Here is a 19,927-nt window from a genome sequence, read left to right on the forward strand (position 1 = left end):
GAAATATATCAGGCTTTTTTCGAAAACTTTGTAGATCTACCTGTAGCATAAATTTGTGATATGGCGGCCCCGGGAGTATCCACCAGAAAATCTGGAACATCCGTAAAAGTAGTCAATTAATAAAACTAGGTTCAGGATTTCCAAGAAGCTTCTGTTAGCGGCATTATAAGTTAGATGATCAAGGCATTCCAAATGCTGATGGTGCACAAATAATAAGGAATTCCCTCACTACGCGGCGCTAGTGTACATGTGAGCTTTCTGTATCTATAATCAATATTGAAATCCTCATCATGTGAAGTGTTACGTAGTGAGAGAATTCAGAACTAACTAACCCACAACGCCCCGTAACGTGGGTAGATCATCTTTTCGTGGTACGATACGGGATGTAAGATCTATCACCGATTCCTAGTCCTGACTACTTCAAACTAGGGGAACAGGATTTTTCAGTGATCAAAGGAACACATCTTAGTCCTTGTTACTTTTATGCCTTGTTGATAGTGACAAGACTCAACTTTGTCTACCGAGGATGATCTTGAAACAAGGAAAAAAAATGAGTTAGCTGTCTTCATCTATGTTATTCCTAATCTTCTATTCGTTGTTCCCTAGTTTGAAGTGGTTAAGACTAGGTTTCTGATGCATGGTCATTATCGGTGTCATACCTTAATTTTGTTGCTAAGGAATCCAATTCTGACTGACCTTTGGAGGGTGTTTCAACACTCCGAAGGGTATAAATAGCGGGACCTTTCAATTAGAGTCGGATCCTTGCGATAAATGCAAGAGTGGCAACTGTAAAAAAATCGGATACTTCATCATTTCTCAATAGTGATGGAGTAATACGACATGCACTAAACTAAACTAAACTTTATTATAGAGATTTTTAGCCATAGGCTAGTTCATCTCTTACCTGGGACGAACTAATATATATTAAATATAAGTCAAAGTCAAAAACAACTTGAAACACGTTAAATTTTAGATTACATTCACAAGTGCAGGTACTTAATAAAGCATGGTTGGTAGATTAGAAGTTTCAATTATTTATTAAATTATACTAGAGATATCATAATCATCAAACGAACTTAAATAAGAAAATTTAGACAGACTAGTAGCATTAAGTGGATTAACAGAAGAGTTAGGATGCGGAGGGTTCGCTTAGGGAGGCAACTAGCCTTTAAAGCAACTGGCAACTAGCCTTTTCATGTATGGTCTGTTTATTTTGATTATTGCTTTAAAATATCAATTTGATATATATGTGAAAGGATGAATCAGTGGGAGATGGATTTTCGATTTCTTTACATTTAGCATCACTATGTGTCATTTCCTCAAAAACCCCCCAATAACCGGCCTCTTCAATCCCTTCCTTTTCCCATGGCGTTCAAGTGGTCCGCATAGACTATTCAGCCACTACCCGTCCTTTATCCTCGGCTTTGAATTGACTTGCGCTCCCATTGCCCCACCAAACGCTGCAAAATGAAAATAAAAATGAAATGTATGCCTCTTTATCAAACTCAATGGTACTTATGGAAAGGGGAATAAATTTAGAAGTCATCTTTAACTGAAACATTTAATTTATTGTTAAAACCCGTTCGTGGAGAGGTAAAGCGTGGGTTGTGATTAGTACGACGGAAATTAGATCAGAAACTCTGGTTAAAAATAAAATAAAATTGAAGGATAATTTAAAATAAATTCTTAAGAAAAGTTTTAAGAAAATTCAAAACAGAAATTCAAGCTATTTATGTGTAGAATTCCGAAGGATTTCACGGCGTCCACAAACCAATTAGTCACACATGTTTAGTAGGTCGCAAAGTTGACAGAATATTTAATTAAAACATGGAATTTCCGGAACCGCCCGGTATTCGGTGAACTACGGTATTCAAATATCTTACGCATATATGGTTAGTAATGTTTGTGTCGTACAATAGTAAAAAAGAAAGTTCGGATAAAATCTTATGACTTACATTTGATGTACATGCCATTTGTTTACGTGTGCTTATATAAAAAAAATGCTCGAACGATTAAAGCCGGAGAGTTTCGTCCCATCAATATGTTGTACAGAAAGAGAAAATAGTAAAAGAATTTCAAGTTTTTTTCATACGCAGTAAACAAGCACTTCCTCGTCAAATGATGCATCGATCTGAGGCGATCATCTCCGATTTGCATTAAAATTTGCATAATTGTTGATGATCAATCATTCACATTTGAGCTAAATTTCGATTATTTTAAATCTCGCAAAAAAGACTTCAAAATTACGTATTCGCAATTTTTCAAAAATTTATAATTTGAAAACGTCTCTTCTAATCAAAATGACGTGAGAAAAAGTTGTAGGAAAAAATATACACGGTAAAAATTGTAAAGTAATTTTGGTAAAGAAATTAAAAAAAAATTAAATAACATCAATGGATCATCATATTTTTCCATATATTTCAAGTACACTTAAAACAACGACAAACCATCTGTGGGGTGACCCCAAATTTTTAACCGATGAATAACTATTTTATTGATTTTAAACGTATTCTAAAATTTTCATCCAAACTTTTTTTCAACAAAACCGTTGATCTTGTTTTCCGTGCTGAGCACCAATGCTACCGACGCTAGGGAGGCAGCTCGCAGACCTGGACCCTTCCTATCGACCCATCAACTCATGAGCCGGGGACCAACGGCTTTACTTCCCTTCCGAAGGAAGGCGTGATCAGAGATGTTATGCCTCAGAACATCCCGGCGGCGCCGACTGGGATTGAACCCAGGCCTGCTGGGGTGAGAGGTAATCACGCTTACCACTGAACCACCAGCGCCGCTATTTGCTATAGTATAGTTTGTGTTGTAAAACACATTCTAGTTTGATAACAAGTGAAACGTCAAAATAAGCAACAAAAACAAACATTGCGCATGACGGCAGCCTGCAGTTTTTAATTTTGGTTAACGGAATTTAATGCTTTAGAGCTATCATATAATTTATCATGTAAAAGTAACGGTACTATAAGGAAAACGCATGGCTGTTCGATGTACTTATAGTGAAAAATATACAGTTTTCATTACATGATGAGCTATTACAGAAGCTGTTACAGTTTGACATGTATGTAAGACGGCCACCTTTGGTTGGTGGAAACTGAATGCGTAAATATCAATATTTCGTTTCTGAAATATATCAGGCTTTTTTTGAAAAATTTGTAGATCTGCCTGTAGTATGAATTACCGGGAGGATCCACCAGAAAATCTGGAACATCCGTAAAAGTAGTCAATTAATAAAACTAGGTTCAGGATTTCTAAGAAGCTTCTGTTACCGGCATTATAAGTAAGATGATCAAGGCATTCCAAATGCTGATGGTGCACAAGTTAATTAAGAATTCCCTCACTACGCGGCGCTAGTGTAAATGTGAGCTTTCTGTATCTATAAGCAATATTGAAATCCTCATCATGTGAAGTGTTACGTAGTGAGATAATTCAGAACTAACTAACCCACAACGCCCCGTAACGTGGGTGGATCATCTTTTTCGTGGTACGTTACGGGATGTAAAATCTAACACCGATTCCTAGTCCTGACTACTTCAAACTAGGGGAACTGGATTTTTCAGTAATCCAAGGAACATATCTTGTTACTTTTTATGCCTTGTTGATAGTGACAAGACTCGGCTTTGTCTACCGAGGATGATCTTGAAACAAGGAAAAAAATGAGTTAGCTGTCTTCATCTTTGTTATTCCTAATCTTCTATTCGTTGTTTCCTAGTTTGAAGTGGTTAAGACTAGGGTTCTGATGCATGGTCAACACTCCGAAGGGTATAAATAGCTGGACCTTTCAATTAGAGTCGGATCCTTGCGATAAATGCAAGAGTGGCAACTGTAAAAAAAAAATCGAATACTTCATCATTCCTCAATAGTGATGGAGTAATACGACATGCACTAAACTAAGGACACGGGATATACTACAATAGATCAATTTACTGGTCGCAGTAGTGTTAGGTCCCGAACAGAGGAAAAAACCCACAAAGTTGAATACTTTGATCACCTGAACAACTTTCCCGCAGACGGAAACATTCTAAACAGTAAAGATCTCAAGATATATTGTATACAGAAAATGGACTTGCACGTTAGCGCCGCATAGTGAGAAATTGTTGTACTAATTTTCTCTATCCGCCTTGACCTACTGTACAATTTTGCCGAAGAAGTAACCTTTTATATGGTCATGATCATGGTATATTCCATATGGCCGTCTTACCCCTAGGGAAGGCCAACCGTACCCCGCATGATTTTTTTTTTCTTTCATTATTTAGTCTGTGTTTGATTCGTAATAAAACATCATCAAATGAATAGCAAATTTTCTGAAAATCAATGTAATTAGGGAAAGTACTCTAGAGATCAATAATCACTAAATTTATCGCGGAAATTTTATACAGTTTTGGTTAAATTTTACTTCAAGTTTAGTTTCATTTGGTCGACCTAATTGTGAGAAAATCAGTTATGAAAATTCAGTGTGGATTTTTGAAGATGTAGTAACTTCCAGAGACGTTTAAGTTCTCAAAAAAATAATGAAATGTATAAAACCAGTTACCTACGAAACCAATTGCAGCCAATATCTTTCAAATTACCTATATATATCGATAATTGGTCGTAAAATTGCAGAAATATGAATAAAACAATTTACATGTTTTTTTAACAGTGACCCAAACTTATGACCGGGAGTGTATACATAAATCATGGCTGAAACAAAAGACTTAAGATAAATGACGTTTTTCAATTAATACAATTGAATAAAATTAACACATAAAACCTGAAATACAAACAAGAATTAAATAAGAATAATTTAAACATGTTTACAAGATATGCAGTATGATTCGATATCCCATCAGAGAGCGCAAGAAATCTCCTAATCTAACCATCCTATGTCATTACCGTACCAACATATAGCCGTCAGCCGCGCCACGACGATTCGTACATTACCGACACGCAGTCATTATGTCATCCCCATTCACAGAAACCTCACCCACATTCCCCTTCCACCCAGTTGGGGGAAACTCACCAATGACGGTACTGGCGGCCACCTCCTTGGCCACGTGGGCCGCCGCCGGACTGACGTGCAAAATGTCCGACAGCGACAACGACGATGCAATCAGCTGTCGCTTTTCCTCAAAGTTGAGCAAATCCATCGAATTGCTCCGCTGCGGCGTCACCGTGATTGTCACCGATTTCTGCATCGTGAGTACACTCTGATGGTTGTACTCCGGCGGTGGCTGTTTCATCAGATCTCTTCCATTGAAGGACATCTTATGTTCTTCTTTTTCTTCTGCTTTTTTTTTGCTTTCCTATGTCTAAACTTCCTTTCTTTCTTCCGGAGGGATGGCTCACTCGAATATACTACTATAATACATGTGGGTAGGTATAACTATTATTGGAAAATGGTAATAACTGCTGCTGCGATTACGACGACGGAAGAGCACAACGACGACGACGACGACGACGACAACGCAATTAGGTGACTGGTAGGCGGTGTGCGGGGAAGCTTTTCCGGCCGCTGCTGCTATTGCAGTTGCTTGTCTACTCTATTCAGCTAGACATTTATCAACCGGCCAACGGATAAGCACACATCACTGCACCTTAATTGCATTTATGTAAATTTATTTCACTTTTTTCTGCCTCCTCTCTTTCTTCACTTCCACTTTTATTTGCTATTTTTGTACGCCTCTCAGCTGCTGCCGTCTACCGTTGCGGGTTTTTTATTTCTTATTTCTCGCTTAACACTGGTAGGTACTCCACAAACACTCTCGGGGCGCAATAAACTGCTAATGCATATCGATGGAAAATTCAATGGCCAAGTTTGATGCTTTTTGCCTCTATACAGCTACCTATGGTATAAAACATCCAAAAGAAGAAAAAAGTCGTCGTAGAAAAAAAATTCACAATTTTTTTTTATGCGTTGCTAAATTGCTTTCCACGGAAGCTCACACACGCAGATTTGGCACTAGAACAACTTTGAATTTTGCAGAAAAACCGGATTCACTCGCACAGCAAAATCGATTTGAACTTCACTTTTCCCCGTTTTCTCATCCTTTTGACTCCTGCGGGGGGAGAGCTATGGGGAAAAACTTTTCCCGAAACTAATTAGCGTCGATCGGATCATTCAATATAGGCTTATCTCATCACCACCATCTCCTCAAGCACACACTCGCTCGTTCGCACGAGTAGGCAGAGCCTGGCGGCCAAGCACCGACACTTTTTCCGGCGTTTCCTTTTTCGTACACGGATTAAACTCCGTGGATTGGATTTCGGTGCGTTTGTGTAGTTGTTGTTGTTGTTGTTGTTGTTGTCGTTTAGAGCGGTTCACTTCAGATTCGGCGTCGATTAGCTGCCACCGTCGTTGGTTTGCGGTCTCTGTGAAGGAGGAAGAAGAAAGAAAAGAAAAATACGTAAGTTTGGTAATTAATAGGCGAGAAATGGAATCACGTTCGCGAGCTAATGTGTGTGTGCGGTAAGAAGATATTATTTTTGCAAGCTTGTTTCGGGGGAGTGTTCAAATTAAGTATAGCTATTTTTCAAAGTGAAACGTTTGCTTAAAGAGCAGAGCAGAAAATATTGGGATTTGGGCTTTATTTGCGATTTTCAACGATAACGATTGTTCAAATGTTTGAAAAGAATGTTAATTAGTAGAATAAACTGTATGGTTGAAACACCCAGTAATTTGATATTTTATTAAACGTAGCTTATTTTCTTAGCTTAGCTTAGCTTAGCTTAGTCTGACTGCACGTATCGATAGTTGCACTCCGTGATTGATCTGAACCAGTGAAATTGTACAAAGAATCAACTGAATGGGGCTTGGTAGTAACCTGCCATTCTCAGTGTACATGTTCCAGTGACTCCTACCTTTAAAGATCAATAACGTCACCGGCCACGTCCTTGCAATCAGGTGGGAGAGGGAAGGAATGTTAGTGTGTGACTTTTGTTGTTTTGGGACCGTGTTTACCTCTGCATCCCACAAAAGTCACAGGAAGGAGGTTTTGTTAGTGGGTTAGGTTCGTTGGATCAGGATTCACCTTGATAAGTGATGCGATCTTTTGTTTTGTGTAGTTATTTATAAGTGTTTTCAATTTATGCTCTAAACAGCCGGCTGTCTAGAGATGTAGATCATTATTAGATGTGTGTATACCGATTTAAACCAACAATAAGGATACTGTTGGGGCCCCTCACAAAGTGTGATGATGGTTTATTTTATTTAATCAATGACCAAAATAATTAATTATAAGCGGTTTGAACCGATTTAAACCAACAGCAAGGATGCTGTTGGGGCCACTCACAAAGTGTGATGGTGGTTTACTTGATTGAATATAAAATAATTATTAGAACCGATTTGACCCGATTTAGACCAACGGCAAGGATACTGTTGGGGCCACTCACAAAGTGTGATGGTGGTTTATTTAGTTCGGAAGAAAATGAATATGTATACTTCTTTTTTTTTTATATAATAGAACGAATTTGTACTGATTCAAACCAAAAGCAAGGGTTCTATTGGGGCAACTCACAAAGTGCGATGGTGGTTTATACTATAAGGGCATAAAACAAAATCAAGAGCCATTTCGGTTTCCATAGCTTCCTAGACACTCGGCCGCAAAATAATCTTATCCGACGGAAACGTCTCGATCATCGCTGCACAATGGTTTATTATAGCATTTATAAAGTAAATTTGAATACCTTATTGTTTATTTATTATCCATTTTGACTTGACTTGGTACCGTTCAGTTTTATGATGACAAAGTTGCCTGGAGAAAAGTGACAGTTCAAAATGTTTCGGAAGGGAGTCAGCTAGTGTCGTCCAAGTTCAAGTGCGGAAAAAATGCCATTTAAAGTGGTACAAACAATTGAAAGATGCGAAACATGCCTAACCGTAATTCTTTCTGGTTGGAAAGAAGCTGGAATCCTACACTGGCCGGAAAAAAAAACGCGGTAGCGAAACTCTCTCAAGACGAGTTCTCCATGCCAAACCCAATGTGGGAACGTATCAATTGAGTGAAAAAAAGAGAGTTCAAGACTCGCTTGGAGGCTGAAGCAGAATTGGAACAGATGTAGCCAGTTTCGGATACGGAGGCGAACGAAGGGAATAATCCACCACCGTCAAAGAAAGTTTGCCCCGAAGTCTACAAGTCCCCCAGTCGGAAGGGAAACACAATAAGAGACTTTAACGAAGTTTTCCTTATTCCTGGGCAGGAGGTTGACACCTGTGAAGCTGACTGTAAAATCCAGAATCAGATGAGATTATAATATATGCGACACAAATTCACTTTTTTTATAGGGGAACATGTGATGTGAATAGAACCCACCATCAGTGCAAGGATTACATATGACTGCAGATACTTCACTGGTTGTAAAGTTCTGCCTGATGGTTTGTTGCAGCTGGGTGAATCAACTTCATTGAAGACCTTTGGAAGACAAACGACAAGATGTACGTCTATCAACACGTGACAAGGGACTGGCAAATCCACGAACACTTGTCCAGTCTACAAATCCATTGAAACCCTTAGGCTGCCCCCCCAAACCCAACATATAATAATGTTTGATTGATGAAACGTATTCAAAAATTGATATTTTATTAAACGTAGCTTATTTTCTGCTTATTAAGCATTTAGGTTATTAGACTAAGCAGCTGAATTCCATCAATGAGCTCTCCCTTTTAATGTGTATTAAGGTAGAGGCAACACGCCAGGTAACTTTGTCGCATGCTACAAAGCATTTACACCAACCGCAATTTGTATTTCTGTTTGTGGTTTTCCATAAACTATTTTGAATGTAATCTCTATGCAAACAATTGCTGCGGTACATTGGAGATTTTTCTAGACATGAAACGGTTAAAAGTCAAGATCCCAAAATAGAAGAAATAAAAATTTTTGTAGTACCGAAAAAGATAAGTATAACGGACACAACATTAAAACAAAAAATGCAGAGCTCACGTTAATTTATAAGATAAGAACTTCACCATTAACAGCCAAGACTTGGAACCCGACATAGACACTTTTTAAGAATCTGATAACATAACATATATGGAACATCGAACTAGATGCCGTTCAAAAAGTGAAGTCGCTCACTCTGCTATAACTTGTATAACTGCACATCGAAATGCCAAATTTTCAATTAAACAACTAAACTGTAATTGATTTGATTCAACTGGGTCCGAAAGCTGCTGTCAGCCAAGCAAATTCTTAATTATTTTCCTATAGCCTATAGCAGATACTCACGGGCGAACAGAAAAATTAATTTCGAGATCGAGTCCCGTAAATATAATATAATATCGATGGTTCATATTTTATCGGAAAACAGGATTTGTTAATCAGTATTGTAGGAATGCTCCATATAGGCTAGTTCCGTCATTAGTGTATGAAGGCTTCGAAATGTAGGGTTACGGGATGTAATGTCAGCCTAGCCCCTCACTTCGGCCGATCAAGCAAATAACTCATTAATTCAGCAATAATACACAATAGTAATGAAAAACTAATACCACATCTGCTGTAAAGTAGTTGTCCGTAAATTAATTGCCTATGTTTGGGACACATTTTGAACATTTATTGCTCTTTTTTCAAAGAAAAAGTTCAGTAAAATTGTCTCAATTTTCGATTTCTAGGCGCTGTATTATTGAACTAACAAAAATCTACACTTCGGTAGTCATCAAAAAACCTGGTAACTTCATGAATTGAAAGGACTTACCTTTTTGGAACATGATAGCCTAATAAATCATACATTTTTACTCTTACTGTAAATTTAGAAGATATAATAAAAGCGTTATACAGAGTATCGCAAAATTGAGCGTACATCCTAGTGGAACATTTGTTGAAACATTCTGAATAGATATATTTTTTAAATCGTGGCTGGTGGTTGAATAGATGTTCATTGGTTTATCGTTTTAGTTTTGGACTTAATTGGAATAACCTGTATGAAGTTAGATTTATTTTAGTAAAACGCACGTTTTTCACGAATTTTAGTAAAATTAGTGGAATATGAAAACGCACGTTTTTCACGAATTTTAGTAAAATTAGTGGAATATGAATGATCTTATTATGACTGCAAAATTTCAAAATTCAAATCTTTAAAATGAGCAAAATTTCAAAAAGTTTAATTTATTATATTTCAAGATACATATTAAGGTTTTTCAAGGAATAGGCGTTTTTCTCAAATAGCTCTTACTTTTAATAAACGCAGCCAAATAAGCCCAACACTGTACCAATAATTGATAAATTTATTATCTCTTTTAAAGCTGTTTTTTTTTCTAAAATTTAAAGACATCTGTACGCTCAATTTTGAAATACACTGTAACAAAGAACCGAACAGTAGGTACGTAATATTGATGCTTGTTCCTAATTATGGCCTACGAATTTTATTAAATAACATTGTTTTGGTTTGGTGAAACCATTCGCATTGTCGATGACTTTGCAACTGTTCACTCCTATAGGAAAACCCCATCATAAAATGCAGGGCTGTTACAAGATTTTCTAAATTTGATCCGCGAAATCCGCGATTTCTCAAAAGAAATCCGCAACTTCAAATACTAATCCGCGACAAAAAAAAAACTGTTTTCATTACCTAAAAATAGCATTTGTACACTACTACATGGCATTTCAAGCTTATTGCTTATAGCATATTAGATTTTTGCTTTAGTGTTTTTTGAAGTACTTTCACATTTAATTGAGAGCTTTTTATGCCTGTACCATCCTTTGCCCAAGGAAGTAGAGAATTTTTCCAACCCGAAAAATCAGTATCGTTTGTAACCTTTGAATTTAAAAAAAAAAATATTGTATCATCTTCAGTTATTTATGTATGGTATAAATTCTGAGTAATTAGTGAACATAATAAAACACCCTTAAGTTATGAGATTCTATTTAATAATACCGGCCCAGATTTGATGAAATATTATTTAAAAAAAATTAATGCATTTTCATTTTAAATGCAATTTTTTTTGAAAATTAACCAGAGACGTATTTTGCTGTCCTAAATGTTGTAGTTAATTTGGCTGTAGTTCTCTCAATTTTTGACCGATTCAAACCAAACATCCTGCACATAATCAAGAAATTACCAGAGTTTCAAAAGTTACAATTGTTGGTCCCGTCGCGGTTCTGTATTTACACGAATGTATTCCTTGGGGTCTGTCCAATGGTGAGACATTTTCAGACATTTTTTTTTCTAATATGAACCTACCTCTTTTCGCTGTCAAATCATAACCGAATCGTGTATATCTGACTGTGTGGATCATGCGCGACTTATTACTATGTATACCGGAAATTATAGGTTTTCCAAATCGTTCAGGACATCAGTTGATTTGTTCTAATAGATCAACCAAGACTGCAATAATGTCTTTAGTATCGAAATATTTCCAGACAATGCACAGTGTCTATGTGGATCATGCATGATCTATTTCCGAGTAATCCAGATGTTCAAAATTCTTCAAATCGTCCTGGAGTTCAGTTAATTTGATCTACTAGATCAACCGAGATTGGGACAATGGCATAAGTATCGAAATATTTCCAGACAGATGCACAGTGTCTATGTGGATCATGCATGAAGTATTGTCATGTATACCAGATGTTTTAAGTACTCCAAATCGTTCTGGGCCTCATAGCCTAGTCAGTAAAGGAACGGTATTACTAAGCCGGAGGCGGCGGGTTCGATTCCCGGTCCGGTCGAGGGAATCTTTCGGGCTGGAAATTTTCTCGACTTCGATGGGCATAGAGTATCATTGTGCTTGCCTTGCCACACAATATACAAATTCATGCATTGGTATTGGCATCGACAGCTCTCAATTAATAACTTTGGGAGTGCATTTAGAACACTAAGTTGAGAGCACGCAATAAGCTAATATGCACTAATCAATCAGCTTGAAATGCTAATAAGAAGAAGAAGAAATCGTTCTGGAGTTCAGATGATTTATTCTACTAGATCAACCATGACTGGGATGAAGTCTGTAGTATCAAAATATGTCCAAACAGATTCATAGTGTCTATATGGATAATGTTTAATTATGTCCACGTATACCAGATGATCTAGGTTCTCCAAATCGTCCTGCAGTTCAGATGATTTGTTTTACTAGATCAACAAAGACTAGGATAATATCTTTAGTATCGAAATATCGATTTGGAAAGAAGAAGAAATCGTTCTGGAGTTCAGATGATTTATTCTACTAGATCAACCATGACTGGGATGAAGTCTGTAGTATCAAAATATGTCCAAACAGATTCATAGTGTCTATATGGATAATGTTTAATTATGTCCACGTATACCAGATGATCTAGGTTCTCCAAATCGTCCTGCAGTTCAGATGATTTGTTTTACTAGATCAACAAAGACTAGGATAATATCTTTAGTATCGAAATATCGATTTGGAAATCCTAGAACATTTGGCATACGCGGAAATAGGTTAGCATGATCCACATACACACTGCAAATTTGTTTGGGCATATTTCGATACTACAGATATTGAATTAGTCTTGGGTGATCTAGTAGAAAAATAATCTGATCTACAGAATGATTTCAGAACCTATAACATCTTGTATACGTAGCAATAGGTCGGGTACAATCCACATAGACACTTTGAATCTGTTTGGACATATTTCGATACTACAGACATTATTGGAGTCTTGATAGAACAAATCAACTGAACTCAAGGACGATTTCGAGAACCTAGAATATCCGGTATACATGGCAATTACTCGCATATATACGATTCGTTTGTGATTTGACAACGAAAAATGCTATGTTCATATTGGAAAAAAGGGAAATGTCTCACATTGGACAGACCTCAGGGAATTTCCGTGTAAATCCGGTGTGACTTATGGAATTGAGATCATTTCTCGATTATTTACAGGGTGTTTGGTTTGAACCGGTAAAAAATTGAGAGCCAAATGAACAAAAAAAATGATTACAGCAAAATAATCCGGGACGGAAAGGTTACAATGAATTCCACAATTTTTGTGACAGCACATCAGTCCCTTCGCGATTTTCGCGACATCATTTAATGTTTCCGCGATTTTCGCGACTGAAAGTTCTAATCCGCGACAAATCCGCGAAAATCGCGAAATCCGCGAAATCCGCGCCTGTTGTAACAGCCCTGAAAATGTCAAATTTTGTGAAACATAGCGGAAAAAAATCAACACAGAGAATATATCAATGATACTAAGGTGCTAATGTATTGTTCGGCTTGCTATTACTTAACTAGACAGCATCGTGGTTGATGTTATCTGGATCAACCATAAATAAAATACTTTTCATGTTAAAATGGTGCGATTACCAATTTTCAGTCATGCCTAATCAATATCCAAATAATAAGAATATCTAAGCTTACATGTTCACAGTGAAATATCGACTGCAGCTCAATTATTACATAAGATACGGTATCAAATGTAATTGAAGCCTGAGACTGAGGTTTGGGACAAATACCCAATCTGAATTCGTAACTCACCCAAATTGTTTTACTGGATACCCGAGCAGGAGAAAATAACTAATGAATACCTAATTCTGACCTGCTACCAAAATTTGGTGTTGACCAGCATGACAGAAGAGGTAAAGTACCAAAGAATAATACCAAAAATTTGCATACAAAATACTTTGTCAATTACAAAAATTGATATTTGGATACCAAAAGAATACCTGTGTGGTATTGTTTTGGTATTGCATTTGCAACATTTTTTTGGTATTATTTTTTGGCATTTTACCTCTTATGTCAGACTCATCCATACCAATATAAGGTATCGAGATATTCGTTCCTGCTAATGCAATGATGATGCAATACAACAAGAATACCACCAGCTATTCTTTTGGTATACAAATATCAATTTTTGGTATTTACAAAGTATTTTCCATGTAATTTTTTGGTATTATTCTTTGGTATTTTACCTCTTATTAGGTATTCATTAGTTATTTTCTTCTGCTCGGTATTAGCTGCGAATGTTAGAAGAAATTTTTTGATAGTTATAAAAAATCTTCTAAAATCAACTTCTAAATAATATCATTATTCACAATATCAACCAGAAACTAGCTCAACGACAAATGTTTAATAGATGGTATGACAACTTGAACAGCGACGAAGTGAGGTTCTTCTACGCCTTTGGCAATATACGGCCCGATTCCTAACCCTAGTAGCACGCTTGTCACAAATGGGTTGTAGAAACTTCATTACGACTTATTTAAGTCATAATCAAGTTGCTGCAACTTTTCTTAACGAAAGTGTGCTACTCGGGAAATGCTTTTGAGATTTTTAATGTTACCATGGATCGGGATATCAATTTAAATACTTTTTTTTCCGAATTGCAGCGCTTCTTTGAATTCTTTTGGAACCATCAAATTCAAATTCCCAATGAATTGTTGTGAAAATTCACTTGGATTTCCTACCAGAATGTTTGCAAGAATTTCTTTGAAATATTCATCAAATTTTCCAAGAAACCATAGTGACAAATATTTTTCAGAACGGCGCCGGTGGTGTAGTGGTAAGCGTGATTACCTCTCACCCCATCAGGCCTGGGTTTAATCCCAGTCGGCGCCGCCGGGATGTTCTGAGGCATAACATCTCTGATCACGCCTTCCTTCGGAAGGGAAGTAAAGCCGTTGGTCCCCGGTTCATGAGTTGATGGGTCGATAGGTATGGTCCAGGTGTGGGGGCTGCCTCTCTGGCGTCGGTAGCATTGGTGCTTAGCACGGAAAACAAGATCGACGGAAAACAAATCAAAGGAAAAAAAATATTTATCAAAATTTTCATTGATTTTTCAAAACATTCGCTGAAATTATTCACAAAATTAAAAGTGAATTTTTCTTTAAAATTCAGTTTCAATTATTCATGGAATTGTACTCTACTGGGAAATTGTAAATCTAATTAGAACCTTTATTGAAATAATCATCAAATTCATGTCCGAATTTTCTTGAAAATTCCCTTAGAATTTTCGTTACTATTTCTATGCAATTATTCTCAAAATTTACTTTCAAATCTGCTTAGAGTTCCTAAAGAGTGCTTCTCTTTAAAATTTCTATTGATTTATCCTCAGAATTGCCATGTAATTCTGCTCATAAAACACTTGAAATTCTCCATTGAATTCACCTGACGTTTTTCTCCCAAAGTCTATAGTTTTATTACAGAATTATCTTGAATTCATCATGGCATTTCTAAAAAGATACTTCCTAGAATTCCCTTGGGTTTATCTACAAAATGCTTTTTTTATGAGATGAACTAGCAAAATGCTAAAAATCTCAATAATAAAGTATTAAAAAATAACAAAATGCTCTTGAAATTACAGTAATTACCCAAATTTGGCAACCCATTTTTGAAAATGATTTCTACGAAACACATGCGCTTTTGCAGTGGTCTTATTGCACCAAAGTATACCTTAAACAATAATCTTAAAGATGAATAAGGAAGATTTGGAACTACGGTTTTTTTTAAATCCAGTAAACCTTAAACATTTCGGAATTTACGAAATTGTCCTAAATTCTGAGTCTTCAACATAGGCTTAGAGTCTTAGACTATGACATTTTTTCCAATTTTTGTAATTCATCAAAATCTTCATTATCCAAGATTCAAAGAAAAAAAAAACATAATTGGAAATATTATCATTAATCATTAAATATGGTATTTTGAAAATTTTACAAGATTTCAGATTAGGTCCTGAAAGTTTTCAAAGCGAAGGATTTTTTTATATAATTCTACCGAAATACCTGTGAAAATTTATGGACAATTTTAAAGGAACTAAAGTGATTATTTAAAAGAAAATCCGGAGTAGAATTTCTAATAGAAAAACTGGGAAAAATCTTCTGACCAGAAATCTACGATAATTTTGAAATTAAGTCCTATGAAACTTCTGAATAGAATTGTTAGGAGAATAATAAAATAATTAGATAACTGAAAAGTATTTTTTTGCATCATATAAAGGGTTTTCTGAGGATAATTTCAAAGGAATTCTCAGGAGATCCAGAAAAGATTTACTAGAAACATATCATAGGAATCGTATTCATAAGGTAATTCACCATAAATTAAGGAGAACTTAAAAGAAATTGTTAAGGAATGTGCCTAAAAACTCAGAAGAGAACTCCAAGGGATTTCTGAGGAAAGTTTGGAGTTCAAACAAATTTTCGAGAAAAATTATAAAGAAATATAATCCTCCTAAAAGTTGCACAGGAATTTCAAGAAATATTCCAAGCAAATGCTGCGGAAAATTTCAAGGGAATTCCAAAGTTATAACGAGGAGGGTTGAAAGGGAATTATCTGCTAAGTTTAGGGGGAATTTCGTGATTATTCTGAATATGTATTTTTTTTTCCTTTATTTAACGTAGGTCTCTGTTCTGAAATCAAGTGCCAATCACCGACAAGCATCGATTGCCAATTGGTGATTAATCACCAATTTGGCAAGTGAATGCCAGGAAGGCGACTTCCAAATCTGGAACCTTTTATTGAACCCATCAACACATATGCCGAGACTAACGCCCTTACTCCACTTATGATCGAGTTTTGTTTTCTATTCAAATCCGGTGACTTTGAGGAGTTTTATTCATTTAAGTGATGGGTTCAAGTTGCCAAGGAGAGCTATTAACGACTACATAATGTGAAGGAGCCTGGCACTGAACCCACGATCTACTGTTCGTTAAACAAAAACGGTCGTCATCAGGCCACATGGCCCCCCACAGGGCATAAAAAAATTAAAGCATAAATAAAATATGGTTCTTGAAATAATTGGTCAAGGGAACTAACTGATAAAATCGATATACATATGTACACATTATTCTTAGTATCGTTAAATGGGGTACATTTGAACAGCGGGTGTGTTAGATAAGTGATATTTCTGATTATCTTTCTTAAAGTGAAATATGTTTGGTGTTTCAGTGCGTAAGAATGCATACTATTTCAACATCATTCGACGTACAAAGTATTATATCTGCACAAAAACAAAAAGAAAGCTCAATGATCAATTTGATTTCACTTCACGGTACTCATATTCAAGCTTTGAAATTGATGAATGGTGTAGTAGTTGTGAATTAAGTTTATTTTAAGCATATTAAAAAACGGATATCAAGATTTTCAAACTCTGGAAACAGTACCCTCTCTATACATGGTGGACTAAGAATAAGTACAGTTCATTAGTAGCAATGTTCGTACATTTAATGAAAAAAAGTTTTGATACCATACATTTTACACAATCACCTCCAAAGTTTGTAGCCCTCACTTCTTCTTCTTCTTCTTCTTCTTCGCATTTCAAGCTTATTGCATATCGCATATTAGCTTATTGCGTGCTCTCAACTTAGTGTTCTAGATGCACTTGCACAGTTATCAATTGAGAGCTTTCGATGCCTGTACCATTTTTGCATTGATATGATTGTGTGGCAAGTCCAATCATACTTCTATGCCCAGGGAAGTCGAGAAATTTTCCAACCCGTAAAATTCCTAGACCGAACCGGGAATCGAACCCAGCCACCTCCAGCATGGTCTTGCTTTGTAGCTGCGCCTTTACCGACTGAGCTAAGGGAGGCCCTCACGTCAATGTTAAATTCCAAAAACAGCTACAAAGCAGAATGGAGTGTCCTGTCATATTTCAGATTGTTATTTTGTAAATCATGATATAACAAACCTAAACAGCAACTGCATGGAAAATTGAACCATGTGTTTCAAATTTACCAAGAACAAAAACACTATGGATTCATAGAAAAGTGATTCCTGAAACGAGTTCTGCCCTTCACATTTTTTATTGATTTGATTCATATGATACTACTTAATACGTAAAAAAGATATTTCGGTGAATCCAGATGCTATGAATGTATTTTCCTAACATAATGTATCAATCAAACCATGAAACACACAAACCACTCAGACAAATTTAATCAATCACCCAATTCTATGCTGCAAATCCTATTAGGAAGCAATTTGTCCCCTAATTAGTCACCATAACAATAATAATAATAAACAAGCGAAAACTTTCCCGCTTGGGGAGACTTTGTAGCAAAGTTGCTGTCACAGTTCGAAGCATAGCAGAAAAAATACAATTGTCTACCAACAACCGGCAATAAAAAAGTTGTCCCCAAACAGACTGCAAAGAACCAACCAAGTCAGTGAAGCACTCCATGAATGTGTAAACAACATCCCTTTGCAGACTGGAGCCCCGGCGCACTTATGACGACGAGGAGGAAGTAGCTGCAATTTCAGTTTTACTTGTTTTTTTTTATATAATTTCTGAATGAAGTTTGAAAGGCATTCTGTGTGCACACAATAAAAGTAATGATGGAAAATACAAGCAGAGAAGTTGTATGTTAACTTTTTCTCTCTCTGTTGTTCACTGAAAAAAAACTGCAAGAAGTGGAACGTAACAGTAAGCAACAGTACATATTTGCTTTTTTAAGTTAAATGTAGGCTATTTCAAATTTCTATAAATAGCAATATTATGTGTTAAAACTGTTACAAGCACTAAGCCTGAATATAACCTCACTTTAATCAATCAAAAAATTCAGATGACTTGAAATGAACTTTCCTTTTTCTGAGATTCCTTCTCAACAAGCTATAAAATAATTGCAGAAAAAGTGTATCTCCACAAGCAAAAAAAAAATGCGCTCTCATTAAGCCTGAATTGCACAACGAAAGCCTAAGGAAAGTGATGCGGGCGTAGCCCTTTGTAGCTCCATCTTGGCTGCTGTTTCTTCAAAGGCGAGAAGACGACGACCAACGGATCTATACCCAGCGCCCTACTGCTGCCGTACCAAATTACTGCCATTCCATTCCGTTCGTTGGGTTATGCAGCCTGCGCCTGCACTTCAAAACCGGGGCCAAAGGAATGTGTGATGGAGTTAATTTTAATTTAATTAACTTGTAATTTACCCCATTGTGCCTATGCATGTGGGTGAATGAAGGAGCTGCGGTACCAACGCGGACCCTGCAACTAAGTGTAATGATGATTTTGTTCCATCACGCGAGCGAGATGGCAAGAAATTGATGGGTAAATTATCTAATCGGAAATTACGCACCCGACGTGCACGGGAAAAGATAGGGGAGCACGCGCTCTTCATCTATCGTTTGAACAGGTTATATTTTTTTCATATAAACTAGAGTATCAGTTACAACTTCAACGTTCCCAAATCATAGTCGAACATAGATTTTACTTTCTTCAATTTCAGCTTTTAAGGTTAGTTTTAATTTGAATTTGTTAACGATTTTCAACTTCCATTGCATAAAACTTCCGCATATCATTATACTCCGTACACTCTTTTAGCACTCAGGAGTTAACCATTGCTGACTCCAGTTGATTTTTTTCCCTTGATTTGTTTTCCGTGCTGAGCACCAATGCTACCGACGCCAGGGAGGCAGCTCCCACACCTGGACCCTACCTATCGACCCATCAACTCATGAACCGGGGACCAACGGCTTTACTTCCCTTCCGAAGGAAGGCGTGATCAGAGATGTTATGCCTCAGAACCCAGACCTGCTGGAGTGAGAGGTAATCACGCTTACCACTACACCGCCGGCGCCGTTGCCTCTCCAATTGATGTTTTTGTTTAATTCAACAATAGCGGTAATTTAAAGACCTATTACATAATTACTTCCCAAAAATTGGCGAACCCTTCGGGGCCGTTGGAACGCCGCTAATTCTCCAAGCGTTGCAGCACAACCATGTGCGCTCCCCCTTCAACGATACTGATCTCCCATGATGGTAGCTGATTGCTATCATAAAAACAGCAATTAGCCGAAGTTGTCTTATGGACGGTTGAAAAAAATAATAATCCAACGCTGCGCTAATCGCACATCCGTTGTGAACGGATGCAATTTTTCATCGCATAGCTGTGCACCGCCGCAAACTACGATCTCAATTCGCATCTTGTCTGCATAGTGGAAAACTTTCTCCATCATTGTGCTAACATGACAGTTAGTGCACTGCCAGTGACCACAATAAAGTCTCGATAGCGATGGCACCGTTGCACTGGGCGGTAAAAACAAAAGCCATGA

At 36.8% G+C, this 19,927-nt stretch overlaps 1 protein-coding gene across 6 annotated transcripts in view; it reads right to left on the reverse strand.

Annotated features, from left to right (window-relative positions):
• Positions 1-19,927, reverse strand: part of LOC135698113 (phosphatase and actin regulator 4B-like) — a 540,677-nt gene that overhangs the window by 374,271 nt on the left and 146,479 nt on the right. The window contains exon 2 of one of the 6 annotated variants that reach the window (XM_065217983.1): positions 5,012-6,360. The exons of the other annotated variants lie outside the window; for them this stretch is intronic. Coding sequence (XP_065074055.1) covers positions 5,012-5,255 — 244 coding nt within the window. The 5' untranslated portion in view covers positions 5,256-6,360. The remainder of the gene's footprint in view (positions 1-5,011; positions 6,361-19,927) is intronic. 6 annotated transcript variants of the gene reach the window in all.

The sequence above is a fragment of the Ochlerotatus camptorhynchus genome, unplaced genomic scaffold (genome assembly GCF_037179485.1).
Source record: "Ochlerotatus camptorhynchus isolate MF236.1 unplaced genomic scaffold, CSIRO-AGI_Acam_v1.1 ptg000082l, whole genome shotgun sequence".
Classification (NCBI taxonomy): Eukaryota; Metazoa; Arthropoda; class Insecta; order Diptera; family Culicidae; genus Ochlerotatus; species Ochlerotatus camptorhynchus.